We start from the raw sequence: 24,818 nt of genomic DNA, 5'->3' as shown, positions 1-24,818 counted from the left end.
GCCCTGACTAGGGAGAATCTGAACCCACACCCACCTAAACATGACCCCAACTGATGGTATATCTACCTTCTCTGGTAGCCAAATACAAAAGACATAAACTCTTGGGAGCTTTATGGCCCTACCCATAGCCTGAGAAACCAGAATACTTACCCTGGTCAACTTGGGACAAGCTTAGATACCTCTACTACTACAGCAGCTGGCACTCTCTTGAAAGCGAGGCTAACCAACTAGCCAACCAACTCAGGCCATTACAGCAACTCATGACAGAATAACTCTGCTCCCAGGAAGGAGAAAACAAAAGCTAATTCCACTGCCTGCAACACCCTGGCTAACCAGAGGTTCTGAGTCCATCCACATGACACCTTTACTGCTGGCATAACCAGCATTCAATAAACAAAACATACTAACATATCTACAACCAAGAACTCTAACAGAGTCTACATCATTTCCCTGCCAACTTTACCACAGCAGATGCTGGTATCCACAGCTGGGAGACCTGAAGACAGACCACATCACAAGACTCTTTGCAGGCATTCCCCAGCACCAGCCCAGAGCCTGGTAGCCCTCCTGGGTAGCTAGGCCCATAAGAACAATAACAATCACTTCAGGCTAGCTCTCAGGAAGCCCCAGCACTGGGAAGGGGAGAACACCATATCAAATGATCACCCCATGGAACAAAATAATTTGAACAGCAGGCCTTGCGTTCCAGACCTTTCCAATGAACTAGTCTACCCAAATGAAAAGGAACCGAAAAGTAATTCTGGTAATATGACAAAACAGGGTTCTATAACATAGACATCCTAAAGAAAAAACAATCACAACTTCTAGAAATGAAAAACACACTTAGAGAAATACCAAATGAATGCACTGGAAAGTTTCAACAGTAGACTGGAACAAGTGAAAAAAAAGAACTTCAGAGTTCAAAAACAAGGCTTTCAAATTAACCCAATCAGGCAAAGACAAAGAAAAAAGAATTTTAAAAAGCCTCCAAGAAACTTGGGATTATGCTAAATGCTCAAACAAGAAATTCGTGTTCCTGAAGAAGAGAAATCTAAAAGTTTGGAAAACTTATTTGAGGGAATAACTGAGGAAAACTTCCTGACCTTGCTTGAAATATAAACATCCAAATACAAGAAGCTCAAAGAACACCTGGGAAATTCATCACAAAATGAGTCATCAGGTTACCTAAAGTCAAAACGAAGGAATCTTAAGAGGTATGAGACAAAAGTATCAGGTAATCTATAAAGGAAAATATACTAGATTAACAGCATATTTTTCAGCAGAAACTTTATAAGCCAGAAGGAGGGACTGGGGTCCTATCTGTAGACCCTTAAACAAAATAATCGTCAGCCAAGAATTTTGTATCCAGCAAAACTAAGCTTCATAAATGAAGGAGAAAAACAAAGAAATACCTAGGAGAATATTTAGTAAACAAGGAGCTGAAAGATACCTTCAACAACAATTTAAAAAAAAAACTACAAAAACACTAGTGAAAGAAAAAGTGGATAACACAAACAAATGGAAAAACATACCATGCTTATGCAGAAGTATTAATACTGTAAAAATGACCATACAACTGCAAACAATCTATAGATTCAATGCGATCCCTACCAAAATACCAATGTCATTTTTCACATAATTAGAAAAAACTACCCTGAAATGTATACAGAACCAAAAAAGAGCATGAATAGCCAAAGTAATCCTAAGGAAAAGGACAAAGCTGGAAGCATCACATTACCTAACTTCAAATTATACTACAAGGACACAGTAACCAAAAGAGTATGGTACTGGTATAAAAACAGACACATAGATCAATGGAACAGAATGGAAAACCCCAAAATAAAGCCACATATTTACAGGCAACTGACCTTTGACAAAGCTGAAAAAAACACACACTGAAAAAAAGGATATCCTTTTCAATAAAAGGTGCTGGGAAAATTGGATTGCCACATGCGGAAAAAACAAGCTGGATCCCTATCTCTCACCATATATAAAATCAACTCAAGATGGATTAAAGGCTTAAATGTAAGACCTGAAATTATAAAAATACTAGAAAAAAACCTGGGGAAACTCTTCCGGACATTGGTCTAAGAAAAGAATTCATCATGACCAAGACCTCAAAAGCACAGATAACTAAGCAAAAATAGACAAATGGAACTTAATTAAACTAAAAAGCTTCTGCACAGTAAAATAATCAACAGAGTGAACAGATAACCTGCAGAATAGGAGAAAATGTTTGCAAATGATGCATCCAACAGGAGACTAATATCCTGAATTTACAAGGAACGCAAACAACAATAACAAAAATGACTTCATTAAAAAGTGGGCAAAGGACACACTTCAAAAAAGGGGCAAAAGACACATTTCAAAAAAATTCATACAAATGGCCAACTAGCATATGAAAAAAATGCTCCACATCACTAATCAGAGAAATGCAAATTAAAACCACAATGAAATATCATCTTATATCAGTCAGAATGGCTACTGTTTAAAAGCAAAAAAAACCAAAAACACACGTTGGAGAGCATGCGGACAAAAAGGAACACTTATATACGGCTGGTGGGAATGTAAATTACAACCTCTATGGAAAAACAGTATGGAGATTTCTCAAAGACTTGAAAATAGAACTACTATCTGATCCAGCAATCCCACTACTGGGTATCTACCTAAAGGAAAAGAAATCATATCCAAAATTATGCCTGCACTCCTACGTTTATAGCAGCACTGATCACAATAGCAAAGATATGGAATCAACGTAAGTGCTAATCAACGGATGACTGGATAAAGAAAATGTAGTATATATACACAATGGAACAGAATTCAGCCATAGCAAAAAATGAAATCACGTATTTTACAACAACATAGGTGGAATAATCATCTTAAATAAAACAAGTCAGATACAGAAAGACAAATGCTGCATGTTCTCACTTATAAATGGGAGCTAAATAATGCATACACACAGATGTAGAGTACAGAATGATAGAAAATGAAGACTGAAAAAGGTGATGGGGTAGAAAGGAGGTTGGGTGATGAGAAATTATTTAATAGGTATAGTGTACATTATTCAAGTGACAGACACCCTAAAAGCCATGACTTCACCATTATACAATCTATGCACATAACAAAATTGCACTTGTATCCCCATAAATTTATACGAAAATAAAATAGACTGTGGTAAATCCAGACAATAGAATCTTATTCAACATTAAAAATACCTGAGCTATTGGCTAGGCTCATTGGCTCACGCCTGTAATCCCAAAACTTTGGGAAACTGAGGCAGGTGGATCATGAGGTCAGGAGTTCAAGACCAGCCTGGCCAAGACGGTGAAACCCCGTCTCTACTAAAAAATACAAAAATTAGCTGGGTGTGGTGGTGTACACCTGTAGTCCCAACCATTCAGGAGGCTGAGGCAGAAGAATTGCTTGACCTGGGAGACAGAGGTAGCAGTGAGCCAAGATCACACTGCTGCACTCCAGCCTGGGAGACAGAGCACGCCTCCATTTCAAAAAAAAAAAAAAAGATATGAGCTATTAAGCCATGAAAAGCTATGGAGAAACCCTAAGTATATGTTAAATGAAAGAAGCCTATCTGAAAAGGCTATATACTGTGTGATTCCAACTATATGACATTCTGCGAAAGGTAAAACTACCGAGACAGTACAATTAGTGGATGCCAGGGTTCAGAGAGAGAGGGGGGGATAAAAAGGGCATAGAGGATTTTTAGGGCCATGAAACTATTCTGCATGACGCCAAAATGGAGGACACGTGACATTACACATTTGTCCAAACCCATAGAATGTACAACACCAAGAATGAACCCCAATGTCACCTCTGGACTCTGGGTAATAATGTGTCAATGTAGGTTCATCAATTTTAACAAATGTGCCGCTCTGGTGGGATATGTTGACAAGGGGGGGAGGCCCTGCAAGTGGGGGACAGGAGGTACATGTGATATCTCTGCACTCACTTTTCTTTCAACTGAGCTGTGAACCTAAAACTGCTCTACTTGTCTGGAAAAAAAAACAAAACAAAAAACAAAAGGCAAGTTATTGGCTGCCTGGAGATGACGGTGGACAGGGGAACATGAGAGTCTGAGGGAAGAAATGTTTGTGGGTGATGAACATGTTCACTACCTTGACCGCAGTGGTGGTTCTACAGGTGTACATGTAAGTCAAACCTTATCAAACTGTCACTTTAAACATGTGCAGTTTATTGTATGTCAATTATATATACCTCAACAAAGCTGTTAAAATGCATTTATTAGACTTCAGACTATATACCCAATGTCATGCATTAATATATTAATGTATGGCTATACCAATTAGATTTATTTAGAAACTCTGTGTTTCTGTTTTTGTTTTTGTGTTATAAGTTAAATTTTTAAAGAATTTTGAGTCTCTACCATATTCCTACATTGTACTGTACATGTACTCAGGAGCTACAAAATAAGTATGTAAGACATTTATTCCCTTCATGGTATTGATAGGCTTCCTAGGAAGACAAGACTTCCAAAACAGGCAATATTTCCAGAATGGCCAAATGTTTATATACAAAGTCAAGTGAAATGGGAAGAGTGAAGTATGTCGACCTCCCCCTGCTTATGTGTGCTACGTGTTGTGAGGCCAGCCAGCCCTTTCTTCAAGGAAAATACAGCTTTATGGAGGAAAAGAAAAGCCATTAGGATATAATGTAATAAGTGACCCGGTAGATAAGTAGAGAAGTGCACCCAGTGTTACGAGAGTACACAGGAGATACCTCATGGAAAATTTCATTTGTGGAGTTAATGGCTGAGCTGAGTCTTGAATGACACGTTAGGTTTTGCCAGAGAATGGCTGGTGAAGAAAATTATTCACAGTAAACAAAGCAATGTGTTCAAAGGCACAGAAGGCACAGCAGTCATTTTGTTTCTAACACACTTGAAGATTATGTCTTTATTAATAATGCCTCAGAATGTGAGGTTTGGAATGGCAAGAGACAGACAGGGGTTAGGTACATACAGATCTTATGTGTTACCTTAAGGAGAGTGTACAGTATTTGAATGGCAAATGTCTTTGCAGCATTTGCAGCAGGGAAATGACAAGATGACACTTTCACTGTGCATGTGTATGTGTGGTGGGGATTGAACTAGCCCTTAAATAACAAGTAGACTCTGAATGGAGAGAAGAGACAAAGGAGGTGCCCCAGGTTAGGAGTTCATACACCAGAAAGGCTACCTTCAAAGGTCCTTCCACCTGCTCCCTCTTCCCTTATCAGGCGCATGGCACTGAGAAGAGAAATGCAAACACACAAAACTGACTTACTAAAAACAATTAGGCCCTGGCATTCGTGAGATTGCCATGTCAAGGAAACAGAGAAGGCGACAAATATTTACTGAGCATCTACTGACTAAAGGCTTTATCAAAAATTCCTTTTTTTGGGGGGGGGGGGACCGAGCCTCACTCTGTTACCCAGGCTGGAAGTGCAGTGGTGTGATCTCAGATCACTGCAGCCTCTGCCACCTGGGTTCAAGTGATTCTCCTGCTTCATCCTCCCAAATAGCTGGGATTACAGGTGCACGCTACTATGCCTGGCTAATTTTTGTATTTTTAGTAGAGATCAGATTTCACCATGTTGGACAAGCTGTTCTCAAACTACTGGCATCAAGTGACCTACCTGCCTCAGCCTTCCAAAGTGCTGGGAATACAGGCATGAGCCACCGTGCCCAGCCAAAAAAATAACATATTAAGATGAAATTCACGTAACACAAAATTGACCATTTAAAAATAAACAGTTCAGGGGCTTTGGATGTATTCCAAAAAATTCTACTTACTGTCTATGGATTTTCCTATTCCAGATATTTCATGGAAATGGAATTGTATAGTACAACAGCATAATGTTTTCAAGGTCCGTTCATGCTGTAGTATGTATCTGTCTAGTCATTCTTTTTTCTAACTGTGATAAAATACACTAATATGATGCCAGGCACAGTGGCTCACACCTGTAAACCCAGCTACTCTGGAAGCTGAGGCAGGGGAATTGCTTGAACCTGGGAAGTGGAGGTTGCAGTGAGACGAGACTGTGCCACTGCACTCCAAGCCTGGTGACACAGCGAGACGCCATCTCAAAAAAAAAAAAAAAAAAGAAAAGAAAAAAAAACAAACAAATAACATGAAATTGACCAATTTAACCATTTTTAAGTGTACAGTTCAGTGATAGGAAGTATATTCACACTGCTGTGCAACCATCAGCACTATCCATCCCCAGAATTCTTTTCATCCTAAAAAACTACAAATCTATACTCACTAAACAAGAACTCCCATTCCTCTTCACCCTAGCTCCTGGCAACTCATGAAACGAACTGCTCTAGATACCTCTTATAAATGGAATCACACAGTACTTGCCTTTCTGTGACTGGCTTATTTCACTTAGATGTCATTCCTTCTTATAGCTGAATATTCCATTATTGTTTCTGTACCAAAATCTTATCATCCACTCATCCACTGATGGACACTTTGGTTGTTTCCACCTCTTGGCTATTGTTGTAATGGTCTTTGAAAATTTTAATAGTAAAACCAAAATACTTGGTCAAAAAACCTTAGAACATGGAAATAAAGACAACCAGGGTAAAAGCAAGACAAATGGAGTATCTTAATTCATCTATTCTGAAAACACGATATATATTCAACATGGTGGCACCCACTGACATCAAGGTACTTACTGACTTCCAAAATACTTATTAACTAGATGCTGTGAAAAATAAAAAGATGCAGAAAATATGGTCTTGTCCTTTCAGGAACATCAAGTTTCATGAGAAAGTCAATACAGATAGGTAAGTATAATACAAGATTGAAAGTGCAAGACTCTGAGATACCTTCATGTGTGATGCAGGATTTGACGCTGCCTCAGAGAATAAAAAAGATTTGGATAGGTAGAGAAAGATGAATGGGAAAAGACTGTGGGAACAATGGGAACCAAAGCTTAGAGATGGAAAACTGTATCTGCAAATATCAAATCAATTTTAGTCATGAGTATTTACATGCAACAATTTCATTTTGTTCTAATCTGGAGGCAATTTAATTTAGTCATCCAGAACTAGAGTATGTGAACTTGAAGACAAACTAAAATCCAACGAAAGAGAATTACAATCTCAGTCCAAGAAAGAACCTTATGTGCTAATTTTCAAAGACATTCGTGAATGCCTAAGCCCTCCAGTGTGGATGGTAACTGGCTGCTCTCTTCCTGAGGAAAGCTCTCCAGAGATGGGTCTCCACGGGATCGCTCAATCACACTTTCTCACTTGGAAGATTAAATAATTCCTTATTTCTTTTGGTTTGGTTTAATGTCTTCTTACCCTATCCTTCACAAAGAAAAGGACATCCGCTTAGAATCTACTTCACAGACACTACTCTCACAATAAAACACTACAATGATATACTCAGCTCTCTGTTTTTTATGCTATACAAGCCTTTTTTTTTTTTTTTGAGACGGAGTTTCACTCTAGTTGCCCAGGCTGGAGTGCAATTACACAATCACACAGTTGCTCACTGCAACCTCTGCCTCCCAGGTTCAAGCAATTTTCTTGGGATTACAGGCAAGCGCTACCATGCCTGGCTAATTTTGTATTTTTAGTAGAGAGAGGATTTCTCCATGTTGGTCAGGCTGGTCTCGAACTCCCGACCTCAGGTGATCTGCCTGCCTAGGCCTTCCAAAGTGTTGGGATTACAGGCGTGAGCCACCGCGCCTGGCCTCTTTTCACTTTTTAAAAAGGAAAATGAGAAGAAAGAGGTAGATGTGAGGCCAGGCGCGGTGGCTCACATCTGTAATCCCAACGCTTTGGGAGGCCTAGGAGGGAGGATCACTTGAGCCTAGGAGTTCAAGACCAGCCAGGTAGCAGAGTGAGACCCCATTTCTACAAAAAATTAGAAAGTTAGCTGGTGTGGTGGTGGGCGGCTGTTTACCCAGCTACTCGGGAGGCTGGGGTGGGAGGATTACTTGAGCCGAGAAGGTCGAGGATGTAGTGAGCTGTGAATGCTTGTGCCAGTGCACTCCAGCCTGAGCAAGAGAGATAAATCTTGTTGCAGAAAAAAGAGGCAGATGTGAGAAATATTACCAAGATGAAACTGAATACTGCTATGAGGTACTGGGGCATTTACCTTAACTCTCAAGGTTCTGGTTTGGCCACTTGGATAGAAAGTGTCCCAGAGCCTGAAAGGAAAGACAGCAGAGAGAGAAAAATGACAGGTTCTGTTTTAGAAATGACCAGTGTGCTGTGGCAGGAGGACACTCATATGTAGCAAAGAGCTAGATTTCTCTGTTTTAGCTCAGGACAGGTGATGGTTTGGAAGTCTGGTAGTTGAGGAGCAGTAAAGGAGACAGCTCAGGAATGGCCAGAGAAGAAGGACGGAAAAAGAGAGGATCAGTGACCAGAAACGAAGACAGACAAGATTGGAGGGATGAAATTACAAACAGTAAATGCTATGGAGAAATTAAAATAAAAATAGAACTAGCAATTAGGAGGTCACTGGCAAACAGTTAATTATCTCTTTCTATAACTCCGTTCTGGTTTGAAAATAATGTTCAGGTGACTGAGATCTGACAGAAGAAATGATTTCAAAACGTTTTCTTCTTTTAACTCCCTCTGGGCAGCACACGAAGTTAAGAGTCATCAGAAAGAAGGAGAATGCCAATAAAAATTAGAAACAGAGTAAAACTCAGGTGAGATTTTTAAGTTTTCTACAAAGTGCACATACTGTATACACAGGCAAAAACATGCATACATATGCACAGGAAATGGTTTGAAGAGCTGTAAACCAAAGACATTTCTGGAAACTTGGAAGAGGAAAATGAAATCAGAAGTGGCGGCTGGATATCTAATGTTTAGTTTTCTTTATCAGGACTATTTATTCATGCATTTACTTATAAGATTAAAAATTAAAAACACAATTTCCTACAAATGAGCTAATCTGTTCATCTATCTCAGAGATGACTGTGCATATCTATTATTAAGAATACTCGCCTGGCTAGGCGCTGTGGCTCACACCTGTAATCCTAGCACTTCGGGAGGCCAGGTGGGCAGATCACCTGAGATCAGAAGTTCAAGACTAGCCTGGGCAACATGATATAACTCCATCTCTACTAAAAACACAAAAATTAGCCAGGTGTAGTGGCAGTTGCCTGTTCAGCTAGTGCTCGACTTACGACCACGATTGGTTCCAACAGACTGGTCGTAACACGATTTGGTCGTAAGTTGAGTAGGCTATATGTACAGTATTGTGAAATGATGTTATAAAAATCTTTAGGTCATATTTTATCATAATTTTCTTTCATTATTGTTATATAGCAATTTCTCCATTTCATGGATGGGCCCGCTTCGTTGCTTTGTTATAACTTTTGATCGCATGGGTGCAGAACCTTCCACAGCTTCACGAATTCTTTCTTTATCTTTCAAAATCGTCGACACAGTCGAGTGTGTTAACTTCGTATCACGTGCAATCACATTCACTTTCTTTCCTCCTTCGTACTGCTTAATTACCTTCATGTTCGTGTCGAGATCGATGGCCTTTCTTTCCCTCTTGGCAGGCTGAGGCGTAGACAAAGACAATTTCCTCTTGGTAGACACCTTGGGAGGGGTTTGATGAAAAATATCCAAGACACAAAACACAAATTGCTGTACCGAGTCTGGGATAACAGCTGAAATGGTGCACGCGGAGATGGTAGTGCGCCCAGCTGGGCAACGTTTGTGCTGCCAGACGTGGAGCAGTCATGGCTAGCGATTGTGGTCATAAAGTCCAGTGGTCGTAAGTTGCATAGGTAGTAAGTCGATCAATACCTGTAATCCCAGCTACTTTGGAGGCTGAGGCAGGACAGTCGCTGAAATCTGGGAGGCCGAGGTTGCAATGAGCTGAGATCATGCCATTGCACTCCAGCCTGGGAAACAAAAGCAAAACTCCCAGAAAAAAAGAAAAAGAGAAAGAAAAAGAGGGAAGGAGGGAAGGAAGGGAGGGAAGGAGGGAGGGGAGGGGAGGGAAGGGGGAGGGAAGAGAAGGGACAGAAGAGAAGGGAGGGAGGGAAGGAGGGAAAGGAAGAAAGGAAGAAAGAAAGGAAAAGTCGGAAGAAAGGAAAGGAAAGGAGAAAGGGAGGGAGGGAGGGAGAGATCCTCAGTGAGGCTGGGAGTGTGAGGGAGGACGGAGGGAGGGAGGGAGGGAAAGAGGGAGGAAAGGAAGAATACTCAGTGAGGCTGAGCATGTGGCTTCTGCCTGTAATCCCAGCACTTTGGGAAGCCATGACAAGTAGATCACTCGAGCCTAGGAATTTGAGACAAGCCTGGGCAACATGGCAAAACCCCCTCTCTGCAAAAAAAATACAAAAATTAGCCAGGTATGGTGGCATGTGCCTGTAGTCCTAGCTATTCAGGAGGCTGAGATGGGAGGATTGCTTGAGCCCAGGAAGTTGAGGCTGCAGTAAGCTATGACTGCGCCACTGCACTCCAGCCTAGGTGACAGAAGGAGGCTGTTTCAGGGGGAAAAAAATAAAGAATACTCAGAGAGGTTAGAGGTCTTTATTCTGAGGACAAATTAGACCCTTACTATCGTTGTCTAGTTTTAATTATAACATTTGAACTGTAACATTTTTCAAATTACCTCTTGAGGTTCCCCCCAGCTAAATGGTCCTAAAGGAAATTATTTTTGCATAAAAATTATTTTATAACAAAGGAAATTTAAAGTATCTGAATATCAACAGGTAACTAAATTTGGATATGGGTGACCCACAGACATTTTCTCAGACAGGTGTGTGTGCCCTGAAAGAAGTGTAATATCAGGAAACACATCTTGTAGATATAAGAAAGATGAGATTTTAGGGTGGTATCATTAACTGCTCTCTTAACTGTTTTAGACATTTTATACAAAATATTTTTAGGAATTCTTTATTCTTAACAATCTCAGCTGTACATAAAAGCTTATTGCTCAGATGTAAAAACATTAGTAATCAACCAAAAGTTTATTCATATTATTCATTATTTTCTATAATATATCTGAATATAATTAAATCACATATATTTTTGGTGAGACATTTTCAATGTAGGTTTGAAATTATTTTTATATCAATGTCATAGTTAGGAATATGGATTTATATTTCCATTTCACATTCGTCATTGCTAGGCCTCTGTGAAAGCATCGTTTATTTCTGTTTCACAACAAGAGCTGGAGAGAGAAAGCCCAGGGTAAGTAGGGATTACCAAAACCCCAAATAAAGACCTCTCCAAAAAAGACCAGTTATAAAACAAGGTCCCTTCATCAAGAAGGAAAAGAGAACAATCTACTTTACCTCCTGTAGGATAATAGACTGTATGGGGCCCAGATGAGAAATATGTGAAAATACTGAAAATAAATTCAAGCTGATTTGAAAGAGTAAGTGTTTTTGTTTTACTACCATGAGTACATTAAAAATGAATTGTATTTGGACTCTGCATAACTTACAAATTATAGAAAGAGCTTCCAAGATGAAAAATAACTATAAAAGTAATTTTAAAATATAAACTATTAAAAGCATTTCAAAGACTATCATTTGCATCTGAGAAAAATTTTCCTCTTTAAAGGAGAATTCAAATAAAGAATAACACAAAAACCTCTCGATTGTTTCATGACTAAGCATAACAAAGAACAATCAGCAATCACACAGAATCTATTCTTATAAAATTCACTGCAACATTTAAAATATTTTATTACATAGAAGTTTGGATATCTATAGATAATCAGTTGATCCTGTTCTATTTTCACCTTGTTTGCAAACATCTCCTTTAATCACCTTGAAAGTCTATTAATCTACACAGCAAATTGTTTACTAAAACTATGGACTTCAAATAGCCCCAAATTTTAGATTCTGAAAACTTAAGTATAAACAGGCAGCAAAACAATGATTTGAAAAATATATTAATTTACATGGCATTACTTTTTCAGGGTTCTAATTAAAAATTTTAAGTACAGATTCTTTGTGCTTCCTATGAAAAATAAAACTATCAATTATACTAATTCTATTTAACCAAGAATACATGGTCAAAATTTTTCTCACAACTTAATTCTTTGTGGCAAGTAATATGCTTGTAAAATTTACTTAGGGGTGATTTTTTAGTTAGTACAAATTTTTTCATTCAAATATAAGAAGCTATTTAAAAGGAATTATTTAATAAACGTGCCATATCACACCATGTGCTTAAACCTAAAGCCTGTGTTGCCACAACAGTAACGGTAGGCAAGTTTTTAAAAAGGAAACATGTCCATTGAACCTTTCATTTTTGAAGCAAAAACACTGTCGAATTATTTCTTTTATACTAGGTTCTATGTATTTCAATTTACAACCAAATTTATACCCCTCACTAAAATAATTGTTGAAATAATAGAAAAATTATGTATATAGAGGTAAACTATGATTTTTCTTGTTACTGCATTTCTCATTTCATTGTAAGTGACGGGGCACTGCTGGTTGGTTTCACAGGAGCAAAGGAGACCACACTAGGGTCAGGGTTTCCTTGAGAGAGGCGACAAGAAAGAGTGAAAAATGTCACAGCTTGGAATTTGGCTGTTTAAATACATCCTCTATTCTAGTCTTATAAGCTTTTCAGCTGGCAAATCAAAATCCTGTTATACACTAGGATAATATTCATGACAATTCTCTAGATTTTATCTTCTTAAAATCAAAGACTCAATTCTAAAGGGTTAATAGAGGAATTACAAAGTAACTCTCTAGTTTGCATTTCCCATAATGCTAAAATAAAGCTTTTTCTTTTAGTCTAGAAATTTGCTTTTTTAATACTGTGAAAAGCCTCTATGAATCTGTTTAACGTATTTATTTCTTTTCATCTATTCAATGCCACTGGGCATAACATGTAATGCAGTGCGTGTTGATATTTTGCAAAGCACCACATGACTCACTGTACCCTAATGCACTCCATTAATCCTGTTTGGACAGCTGGGTCCAGGCATTTGTTAGCTGCATTTTAATTGTTCCATCTTTCTTTTTTTTTTTCTTTTTATTTATCTCTATGGCAAACTCCTCTGGAATTTAATTTGTTGGCCTTCAAAAAATAAACTTTATCATTAGTTTGTTTTCTTTGTATTAAAACTATACTCAGCATGTAATTTTCTTCCATAAAATCAGTATATATTAATGATTAGCAATTAATCTTAAATAACAGTACAGTAAATGAGTTTCATAAGTGTTAAAATGATAGGGTGGTTGAAATATAACAGAAATTATTTAATAGACGGTCATAATATAAATGATAACATTTAATATCAAATCAGGTTACTAAAGAGGATACTTTTGGCATTTTCAAGATTCACACACCGTAAGCAGATGTCAAAACAATAACAAGTCCTTTAAAGCAAACACAACAGAATTAAGACTATCACACACACCAGTTTTCTATTAGTTTATGGAACAGCGGTCCCTCTTACATGTATATTTTATTTGCTATTAAAACATGAAATCCTTTGTAAGAATTATGAAGATAACTACAAAGTTTACTTTCTTTGCACAGCCTGCATTCCTGATATCTGTAAGTCTTCAATAAATAATGGAGGCAATATGAGAGCTAACTCAAAAGCAACTCAAAGTTACTAGTAATTTTTGTTATGAGCAAGTAGCTAAAATTTAATGATCAAAATTTTCCAATCATTTCTGGGCACTCTTAAGTCAAACTCTTAAGTCAAAACCTAAGTCTAGAGAATCAGATAGAAATGCTTAACAGAAATTTTTGCCTGAAATAATATTTAGTGAAGAACTGAGAATACAGTCTATGATAGCATTTTATAAAAGACGACCAAGTGAAGACTTATTCGACTATTTCAATGACAAAGTGAAAATCTGTTTTACTTTTAAAAGATGATCAACTTCTCTGTAAACTGAAACATTAAGAAAATGACAGGAATGAATGACAGGCAAGTAGAAACTCTCAAGGGTGTCCTTTGAATCAAAGTATTTTCTCAGAGGTTACACTGCTTTCACCTCTATTTCGTGGACACAAAGCAGCTTAAAATCATTTACAAATTTTCAATTTTTAAAACCACACTAAATTATAAATGCTCAAAAACTCTTCTATAGAAAAATTAGTTTAACATACTTTCCTCACTAGAGGACTCAAACGCCTAACTTATGAATGTGTCAGTAAAAACAAAACAAAACAAAAAACCAGCCCATTGTTTGGAGAAAGAAGGCTTGTAAGTGTTTATAAAATAAATGGTCTTTATTTGACAAAAGTATTTGTCTTGGTATGGCCCTATACATAAAGTACAGAAGTAAAGGTGTAAAATGATGTAGAAAGAAACACTGTATTTCAAAGGTAATCTTTTTGAAAAAGTTTGTAAAGTAAAAGTTAAATAAGTTTAGTAAAGAGTGTTTTATAAAACATGGATTTTTAAGTAAAAATTTCTCATTCCAACTTACCCAGTGTTCTTGACATCACAGGCAGAGCGGAGCTCAAGACCAAGATAGACACACAATTTCCAATGATCTGTTATGAGAAATGAGAAAGAACATTGGGCAGTTAAACAGCAGGATGACAATAAAACCCATTAACATTCTGAGAAATTATTGTCCATTCTAGTTACCTAGTGTACTTTGCCGATTTCTTAAGGATACTATTTAGTATAGAATTTTCAAAGAATAACAAACTTTTAAAATAGATATTTCAAGTTATATCTGTAGGTTCTAGAAGATGTTTACAATACCTAGCACAAATATAGTTATAGAATACTTAAATTACTTGACACCTAGATAATGCATTTTACATTACTGATTGCAGTTGCTAGTTTCAAAAGGCTCTGCCTGTCAAGTAAACAATAATTAACATATTGGATATTTCTGACTACATTTTTAAAGCCAGATTATTGCTTAAGATCTCTTCTATCACATCTATTTCTAATACGCTTATTATAAGATTTTAAAAGCACCTGAAATCCAAAACCTCTAAACTCTTGTAATAATGTATCCTATGTTTATTCTTCCATAGTAAATAAGAGGAGTTGAAAATACTGATTAATATTTATGATCACTTAAACTAGATACTAAATATCTCAACTACTTATTAAGTTTAAAGAACTAGCTGTGTGTGTGTGTGTGTGTGTGTGTGCGTGCGCACACGCGCATGCGTGCGTGCATGTGTGTGTGTATAAAATAACTTCTCCCCTTTAATAGGCTAAAAGTATAAAGTAAAAACAAAACAAGCTTGCAGCTCTTATTAGTTATTCTTCTTTGTCAGCCTATGGGAATATTTTAGATTCAGTCACTATATACGGCCTTTTTATTCTGAAGCCAATGACATGTTGTGGAAAAAGTCAAATTAGCCTCAGACTACAAAATGTTTCTGAATAGAAGTCTTCCGTCTTACTTTAATTATTCAAATTTGAAATACTTTGTCTCTACTACTTGTAGCAACTAAGTTCTTCAGATTTCAAACAAGCTCCCTGAAGTACAGTTAGGACAATCAAAGTTACTTATTAGCAGTACGTTTTCTTTAGAGGAAAAAGAGTCCTTTCAGGAGCCCTCTATAGCTAGTTAACAAGCTCTGCGGTTCTACGCACTGACAGTGAATGGACGCCATCCAAACTAAACAGGGTACATCCCTTTCCCACTCACTCAGCATTTTGAAAATCTTCCAGTTTTTGTTTACGCATGTTACAAACAAATACCTATCACTGCAAATGAACCATTCAGGATGACTATTAAATAGAGCAGTCTGGGAAGGCAAGAGAGAGGCCACAGTCACCTAAGATTCTATCTTACCTTTGTCATAGTTGTGTCATCTTTCTTGGGAGTAAAGTTTCCAAAAAATCGAAGGCTATAGAAACCGACAACAGAGGAAACCATAAGATAGCTGTGAGAATCAAGGAAAAAAAACTCTCCAACAGAATGCAAATTTCTTAAGTTCTCAGCAGTCTGCAAAAAGTCTTAAGACCCATAAGAAAAACAAAACAAGCCATCTTAAGTATTTGAGGAAGACTAATCTGTTTTTTCTTCTAGACAAGTGTCTTAGTAAATAACCACTGCCCCAGAAAACTAGATATAAAATTTGTGGATAGGCTGAACATTCAGTTAAAGAAAGGATACAAAATTAAAATGATTTCAAGTGCAGCTCCCACAAAACCAAACGTAGAAAGAGACGCATTTCCTATTCCAGGCCCCTGGAGTGAGAGAAAGACACTTTTCAGAATTTGATGACACCATTATATCGGTTTCCCTAAAATAGCTGTTTCATAAATATAAAAGAGTTGAAATTAGGAATGTTTAATACTTTGAAACAACATCTAGACTTTCAGAGGCCAATAAAACATGACATTAGACTGATTTTATCAACAAATTCAGGCACCGTGTTAACAATTTTAACAAGCTCAAGAAAAATTACTTACCCCAAATGTAATTTAAGTTACTTGTCAAGATGATATATGATCATGCTTATTACTATTTTAAAATGGGGCAACTGGCTATTTGAGGAAAAATAAATCCTGAATATTTTTGGGAAAGAGCTTTAAAAATACAATAGAAAAATAAGAATAGGAAATATAGCTATCTGAATCCTGAGGCAACATACAAAGATTATACAAAGTATGTCAAAATTAAGCTAACAGTAGAAAAGAGAGTAAATGTGCATATCCTGTTTCCATACCTGATAGTTTCTTTTTCCCAAATCTTCCTTGGGAATTCAGAGTTACAAAAGATATAACTGTTAACACAGATTTTAAAAACGTAATGCTATAAATTTTTTCCTAAATAACTATATCTATCTCAAAAACCATATCTAGAACTTTAGAAAAAACACAAAAAAGTTAATATTTTTATAATGAGCTCTGAAAAAGTCATTCCCTGCTGAAGAACAGTATTTTCAAAGATTACTAATAAAGGAAACTATCTGAACCTTCTACTAGTCAGTAAAAATTACATCTAACAGAAGCACCAGGGATAATTAACAACGTACAGTCAGCCCAATAATAAATAACTTTTTGACAATCTTTTGAAGAAGAAATAAATAATGCTGGTAGAAAGTGATGGGGTTCAGGACACACTAATCCAAAATATGGAGCCTTAGTATTTGAGAAAACCTAAGAAGGTCACACACTGATCTGCCCCTCTTCTCCTGTGAAGCAGGCCGTGAGACCCCCATTGGAGGTGCCCTCACCCCGACCCAGAGGAGAGACACAAGTTTATCTCTGGAGACACAAGGACACTGAGAAGAATATGAACAGGCCTTGCTAAATTCCCCCCAGTTTATAATCATTAGATCACACCCCCATCTTCCAATCATACTTCCGCACTACTGTCCACTCTTCATCAAGCTTGAACATAAAAATACACAGGTCTTTCTGTTTCTTTGGTCTTCTTCATTTCTGAAGACCCCTGCGATATGTAAAACTTATCTTAAATAAATTTGTCAGCTTTCTCTTGTTAATATGTCTTTTGTTATAGGCATCTCATCCATGAACCTTGCAATAGGTTAGGAAACAATATTACTTCTCCCCTACAAAGCTTATTGATCAACATAGAAAATATTTTGGAATTACGCTGTCTCAAGAGAAGGCATGTAGGAAGGATTAAGATGATCTAATTTTTTACACAATTACACAGCGAGCTCCTATAACGTACAAGTCATTCTCTACTAAGCACTAAGGGGGATGGGTACAAAACAGTAGGGGCTTGAAGTTTGTTTTGGTATGTTAGAATGGGTTAAAAGTGAAGAGGAAGTCAGTACAGTAAGTGACTTCTTGTGCTATCAGTGGGGTTGGGTATAGAACTGAAGAAAAAGATCAGACTGTACATGGAAAGGATAGTTTCCTGTCTGTCTGTACGATGAGGCACCTGAGGCATGATGGGGCTTACACTCGTGGAGGAGAGGCTGTAACTGAACGTAGCAATGGCAGTAACAGCCGGCACAGGGTCCTGGAAAGGCTGGGGTGGGGCATCTGAATCAAGAATATGGCTAAAGGAATTTCATATAGTTAAATGAATTTCAGTAAAATCAAGATAAGCTCTGATAAGAAATCTAAAAGGAAACTCCAACACTTGAAAAAAAGGCCCTGTCAATCCAAAGTAAAAAATCAGAAACAAAAATCACGGTTTATTTATGAAGGCTCTTTGCGTAAAAAAATTCATACAACTTGAAGTATATACATGCACAAAGTTGAATGTTTTCATTTGCTTACTTGAAATACTCAGGGTATAGGCACAGAACACTTTTGCAAAAGAAAGACATTTTAAAGGATTTTACATTACCCTTGTTCCTTTTGGCATTGCTGTTTCATCAACCAATAGGCAAAGAATATTACAAGCCACCAAGAGGACCGAGATGGACTACAAGACAAACAGCAAGCTGTCAGCTCTCAAGATTTTTTACCAATACAAAACATTAAAATCTAAGTAACCAAAAACTGTGTTTCAAAATAGAGGGAAAGCAGCCAAGACCAAAACACTATATATAAAACTAAAGTGATCAGACTACAAACAAGAACTGAAGAAATTATAAAAAATTCTGTAAGTTATTGCAATTTCAAAGCTTGTGATAAAAGCTAGTAGTATAGATCCTTTTACTAAGTAATCTCACCAATTGGAAACACACAACTCCATAGACTTAAAAAAGTGGTAAAATATTATTGGAACTAATTTCATAATGTAATTTTCATATTTTATCATAGAATTTAAAGCAGGGTATCAGCAACACCTTGTCGTTTTAATTTTCAATGATAAAAAAGGCTGAATTTCCTGCTTTCATGAAGAAACAGATAATCTTCAGAATTTCTAAAAAAAATTGCTATTAATTTCCATTTTTGTTTTGTTGGGTTTTCATAAATAAAGGCATAGATGGATTTGAATCCTGTTGATAGAAAACCAGTTTACTAGAAACCATTTAGCTGAGGGAGCTGCCATACTCAAATGCTGAAGTAAATAAAATATAATTTGCTTTTATTTAACTAGGCAAATAAATTCTTACTGTCTCAATAAGAAGGAGAACCATAACAGCGGGATACACCAAATTTCGTTCCCACGCTGAAGCCTTTTTTCGCCTCTCTATTAAAAGGAAAACAAAACAGTTTTCTCCAGATTAACATTTTCATTCCATAATGTTATAATCTGTTTTTTTACATAATTTCTTTTTTAAAAAACATAAATTACTTTTAATTTTCCCCCACAAACTATAAAAACTAGACATAGGGCCTCACTCTGTCACCCAGGCTAGAGCACAAGTGGTCCAGCCACAGCTCACTGCAACCTCCTGGGCTCAAGTGATCCTCCCACTTCAAACACTCGAGTAGCTGGGAATACAGGTAGGTGCCACCATGCCTGGCTAATTTATTTATTTAATTTTTTGTAGAGACAGGGTCTTGCTATGTTGCCCAGGCTGGTCTTCAACTCCTGAGCTCAAACGATTCTCCTGCCTCAGCTTCCCAAAGTGCTGGGATTTCAAGAATAAGCTAAAAATCAGAGTTTTAAAACCAGTTCAAAATACCTCAATCCTGTGATGCTTGAATTAGCTCTGTGAAGACATCTCAATCATTAAGGAAATATACTGTTAATATACAGCTTCCTTTGAAAATATAGAAATACAGTAGGCCTTCTATAGCCACAGGTTCTTTAATACTTTTCTATCATATATGGATTTTGGTATCCATGGGGCTTCTGAAACCAGTCTCCCTTGAATACTGAGAACCTGCGGTATTTGCATTTAATATAGATCTACATATTGATATTGATATATATCCAAATGAATAAAGTTACATGAGTAAAAATCCCTTCTGTTCTGAATATCCCAAAGATAAACACTTCTGGTTTTCTAAAGGCTGAAAGCAAAGTACTTTTATCTACAATGGACTCTCTTATATCAACACCAATCCTCATGCTAAGAACAAGTAGAAAAGATAAATCCAACTTAATTTTTTTAAAAATCTGTATGAACACATCAGAGAGCTACCAAGAAAATGAAAATTGAGGGGCCAATATTCTGTGCAGTGAACTGAGCTAAGATCTCCAATTTGTACCACACCTTCCACTGCCATGCATTTCCCAATATATAAATGGCAGGGACCCGAGAGGTTGAGAAATCAATGGGTGAAAGGCAATGATTCTAAAGCAAACCTTTCAGCAAACTCAACAGAACCAAAAAGACAGACACTGGCATTTCGGGCTACCAATGCAGTCAAAATTTGAGAGGCTATGAGCATAAGAAAAGAAAAGGGCAAGGAAGTGAGCCTGGCATACAGTGCCACTTTCCCTTCAAGACATCAGTGGCTAAGAGGCTGAGGAGAACAACAGAAAGATGCAACTATGAGGCTGAGAAGCCAAGCAAAGCTCATCAGGCTCATGTTTCTTAAGAGGTAAAAACTAAAATTCATTAAGAAAATGGGGCCACAGTCAATAACTAGACAACCAGGCTTTCAATTAGGACCAATGAAAAGCTATACCCTAGTATGAAGGAAGGCCAAAGTGGAAATAGACCAGTCCTTATAAAGACCAAAACCTGGCTTTGAATGATCTCAAGATCTAACGGATTAGATTGATATATCCCTATTCTAATTGTCTTCCAGAAGCAAAAGTAAATTCTCCCAAAAAGAAGAAAACATCAAAGTTTCTACAGTTATAAGAAATATCTGGCATTAAATTAAACATTACCAGATATAGGAAAAAGAGGCCAGGAGTAGTGGCTCATGCTTGTAATCCCAGCACTTTGGGAGGCCAAGGCAGGCAGATCACTTGAGGCCAGAAGTTCAAGACCAGCCTGCCCAATACGGTGAAACCCCATCTCTACTAAAAATATGAAACATTAGCCAGGCATGATGGTGGGTGCCTGAAATCCCACTATTTGGGAGACTGAGGCAGGAGAATCACTTGAACCCAGGAAGTGGAGACTGCGGTGAGCAAAGATCATGCTATTGACAGCCTGGACAACAAGAGCGAAACTCTCTCTCAAAAAAAAAAAACAGAAACAGACCTCCAGTTGATCCACATGTTGGATATGTTGGATTTATCAGACAGAGGCTTTAAAGTAAATGATTATATTCAGTACAATAAATGACAAATGGAAAATTTTACAAGTAAATTTGAATCTATAAAAAATAAACGGAAAATCTAGAACTGAAAAAATTATGTAACTAAAATGAAGAATTCAATAGTTATGACAATAGTTATGACATAGCTGAAAGAAACCAAAATGGAAGACAGACCAGTAAAAAATATCACAGATTGAAGCATGAAGATAAAAAAGGAGATAAATACAGAAAATAATATAAGAATGAAAAAGTCTAGCATATGTGTAACTGCGGCCTGAGGAAATAAGAGAGACTGGGCAGAAGCAATATTTGATAAGATAATGGCCAAGAATTTTCTCAAGTAGATAGAAGACATCAAGCCACAGAATCATGAAGTAACACATAGATTTCAAGAAGGAAGAATATCCAAAGAAAACCAAATCTAAGCACATCAGAGTAAAATTGCTAAACAAAGACAAAAGGAAAATCTTTAAAGCCTTCCGAAAAAGAAACAACATGACTTTTAGCCAGAAACCAGAAGACGGCAGAATGACATCTTTACAATGCTGAAAAACACCAAACAAAAAGTTTTAGTATGTTTTCCAATAAACAAACACTCAGAGAATCTATTGCCAGCAAACCTGTGTTTTTCAAACAGAAGCTAAATGAACATTAGAAATGTAAAAATATAAATACAATCAGGGACATATGAATTCAAATACCAATGAAACACCATTTCACATCAACTAAGTTGGTAAAAATTTTAAAGTCCAACATTGTCAAGTATAGGCAAGGATATGCAGCAACAAGGAACCCTACTCATGCCTAGCAGGAATGCAAATTAATAAAACTATGTGAGAAAACCATTTGGCTTTATCTGCAAAAGTTGCACAGGCACATATACAATGATCTTGCAGTTCCATATCTAGTATGTACCCTGAAAAAATATATATACCAAGAGATACATACCAGAATGATTATAGCAACATTATTCATAAAAGCAAAAAACTAGAAACAGATCTAATATCCACCAATTGCAGGACAACTGAAGTAACTTCAGGTAACATAATATTATTAACAGAAATGAAAATAAATGAACACCGTATCTGATTTTCAAGAACATAACACTGGACTCCCACTTCTGAAGCTGCAAAAACAACAAGGGACCAGGTTTGTCATCCAGCCTGAAACAATTAAGAAACCAAAAAGCACACAGATATGAAACAACAGCTTTCAAGACACTGGACGTCTGCTCGTGGAAGAACAATGATGCCTGAGACACAGAAAACAAACCACACAACCCTTTCTGACCCAGCTTAGTCTTGAGAGTTTCCAGGCCATGATGTAGGAGGGAGCAACACAAGCTGGGCCCAGCTCATCCCTTGAGTTGAGAGCATGAAATGGGAATCTGGGGAGACTAAGTCAGCTGGAGTCTGCACAGCAAAGTGCCAGACAGGAGACTGAAGCACAGAAAAAGAACTCCAAGGATCTGCAAAGAGTCACCCTTGAGTATTCAGTAAAGAATTCAGTAAAAAATTCTCAAGTATGTCGGTTCAGGCATGTGAAGAAACAACCCATGGCTGAAGAAAGAACCACCCAAAAATATGAGAGGAAGCAGCACAGTCACAAAAGGCGAAAATAGTTCCTTCTCCCACAAGACAGTACAGAACCTCATCAATCACAGGACACTGGATAGAGTTCATAGGAGGGTCTTGCCTTAGCAGTAGGGAAGACTTAGCCCTAGGTGCAGTGACGCCCTAGTCCAGTCTAAAAAGTCTTCAGAACAAGACTCAATAATATCAAACTGTTTCCAAGTAACTTAACTGCATTCCAGAACAAAGTTCCTCACTTGCAGAAATACTGTAAGTCGCCCCTATTATAGATAATGGCTAACCCCTATTATCCCAGTACTTTGGGATGCTGAGGTGGGCAGAACACTTGAGTCCAGGAATTTGAGACCAGCCTGGCCAACATGGCAAAACTCCATCTCTACCAAAAGATACAAAATATTAGCCAGCTGTGCTGGCATGCACCTGTGGTCCCAGCTACTCAGGAGGCTGAGGTGGGAGGATTGCTTGAGCTGGGGAGGCGGAGATTGCAGTGAATTGAGACTGCACCATTGCACTCCAGCATGGACAACAGAGTGAGGCTCTGTCTCAAAAAATAAAAAAATGAAAAAAAAAAATACTATAAGTGAGGCATCCAACAAGGTAAAATCTCATCTGACAAGGTAAAATTCAAAATGTCTATTTTCTAATAAAAAGTTCCCAGGCATGCAAAGAAGCACAAAAATACTACTGATTATGAAGAGAAAAATCAATCCATCAAAACATATCAAGAATTAATACAAACATTAGAAGTAGCAGACAAAAACATTAGAAGTGCTGTCATAACTATGCTCTATATTTTCACAAAGATGGAGGACACAGATTGAATGTGTTAATTAGAGACATAATAGAAGATACAAAACAGGCCCAAAAGGACCCTCTAGAGATGAAAACTGCAGTTGTAGAAAAACTAAAAGGCAAAAACCACTAGATGAGATTAAAGGCAGATTTGACATGCAGAAGAAAAGATTGGTGAAAGTGAAGACACAGCTATAGAAACTAACCAAAATGAAACACAGCAAAAACAAACAAACAAAACCTAAAAAATATAGCAACATCCTTGAGCTATAGCCTAAAATACTTGTAATTGGAGTCCCTGAAAAGGGAAGCATGAAAGGGAAAGAAAAAATATTTGGAGAAGTAATGGTCAAAATATTTCCAAATTAGTTGAAAACTATAAACTCCTAGCTCTAATAAACATGAAGAAAACTACTTTAAGGCATATCACAATCAAATTGTTCAAAATCAATAATAAAGACATCTTAAAAGCAGATAGAGAAAAAAGACACATTAAAAGATAAGTATGACAGATGACTTATCAGAAATAATGTAAGTGAGAAGGTAATGGAGTAACATCTTTGAACATCAACCTTTGAAAAGTCATTTTGTATATACATAAAACAAAAAAGTCAGTAAATATAAACTTATCCTCTCCCCAAACTAAAAGATAGTCTTTATTAATGATTCGGGACAGGTTGAAAGTTTTAACACAAAGATTTCATAAATTTTCTAATGTTTCCGACTACAGTAAAGTCTTTAATAAGAAACCAAGACCAATATATAAGTCAACAAAAAAAAAAGTACAATACCTAATTTTGTCTTAAGAGTCTTCACATTTTCAAGTTCTTGTTCCAGCTCCATTACGTTGTATTCCACCGAGGAAGACAGCCCTATTCAAAGCAAAAATATTTAGAAGTATAACAGAACCCCTAACACTATAGAACAGGTAGCCCTTTAATTAAAATATAAAATAACACGTCAAATCCTGCTAATTGAAAATAAAAACAAATGCTGCTGTGATTCAGAGGAAAGCACATCCATATATTTACCAATTAAAACTTCCAAGTTCTTGCTGATTAAACACTACACGTTTCTACAGAGTGATACAATGGACTGTGGAGACTCAGAAGGGCGAGGGTTGGGTGGGGGCACGGGATAAAAAAACTACATATTGGGTACAATGTATGCTACTCCAGTGACGGGTGCATTAAAATCTCAGACTACACCACTATAAACCACTACACATCTATGTCACCCAAAACCACTGGCACCCCAAAAGCTATTGAAATAAAAATATTAAAAGTAAACACCACGTTTCCAAGAAAATTTCTTAACGTGGTAAAGTTCTAATTTGATCTATTAATAATCTTTTCTTAATTACAAAAACATATTGGGCTTACTATAAAAAGTGAAAAAAATCAAGATCTCCTTTTCTCCATCTCAC

General features: G+C 36.9%; 1 protein-coding gene across 3 annotated transcripts in view; it reads right to left on the bottom strand.

Moving 5' to 3' along the window:
* LMBR1 (limb development membrane protein 1) overlaps positions 1 to 24,818 on the bottom strand; it is a 202,636-nt gene that overhangs the window by 25,163 nt on the left and 152,655 nt on the right. For 2 of the 3 annotated variants that reach the window (XM_017519510.2, XM_037735352.1), the window contains 6 exons: positions 24,184 to 24,264; positions 18,956 to 19,032; positions 18,241 to 18,318; positions 16,084 to 16,157; positions 15,760 to 15,850; positions 14,422 to 14,488 (listed from right to left, as the gene is read on the bottom strand). In XM_017519510.2, coding sequence (XP_017374999.1) covers positions 14,422 to 14,488; positions 15,760 to 15,850; positions 16,084 to 16,157; positions 18,241 to 18,318; positions 18,956 to 19,032; positions 24,184 to 24,264 — 468 coding nt within the window. Of the gene's footprint in view, positions 1 to 12,933; positions 13,881 to 14,421; positions 14,489 to 15,759; positions 15,851 to 16,083; positions 16,158 to 18,240; positions 18,319 to 18,955; positions 19,033 to 24,183; positions 24,265 to 24,818 lie in introns of those variants that run through there. The other variant, XM_017519518.2, reaches the window with a different exon arrangement.

Source organism: Cebus imitator, unplaced genomic scaffold (genome assembly GCF_001604975.1).
Source record: "Cebus imitator isolate Cc_AM_T3 unplaced genomic scaffold, Cebus_imitator-1.0 Scaffold20, whole genome shotgun sequence".
NCBI classification, from domain to species: Eukaryota; Metazoa; Chordata; class Mammalia; order Primates; family Cebidae; genus Cebus; species Cebus imitator.
This window is presented reverse-complemented; position numbering and strand designations above follow the sequence as displayed.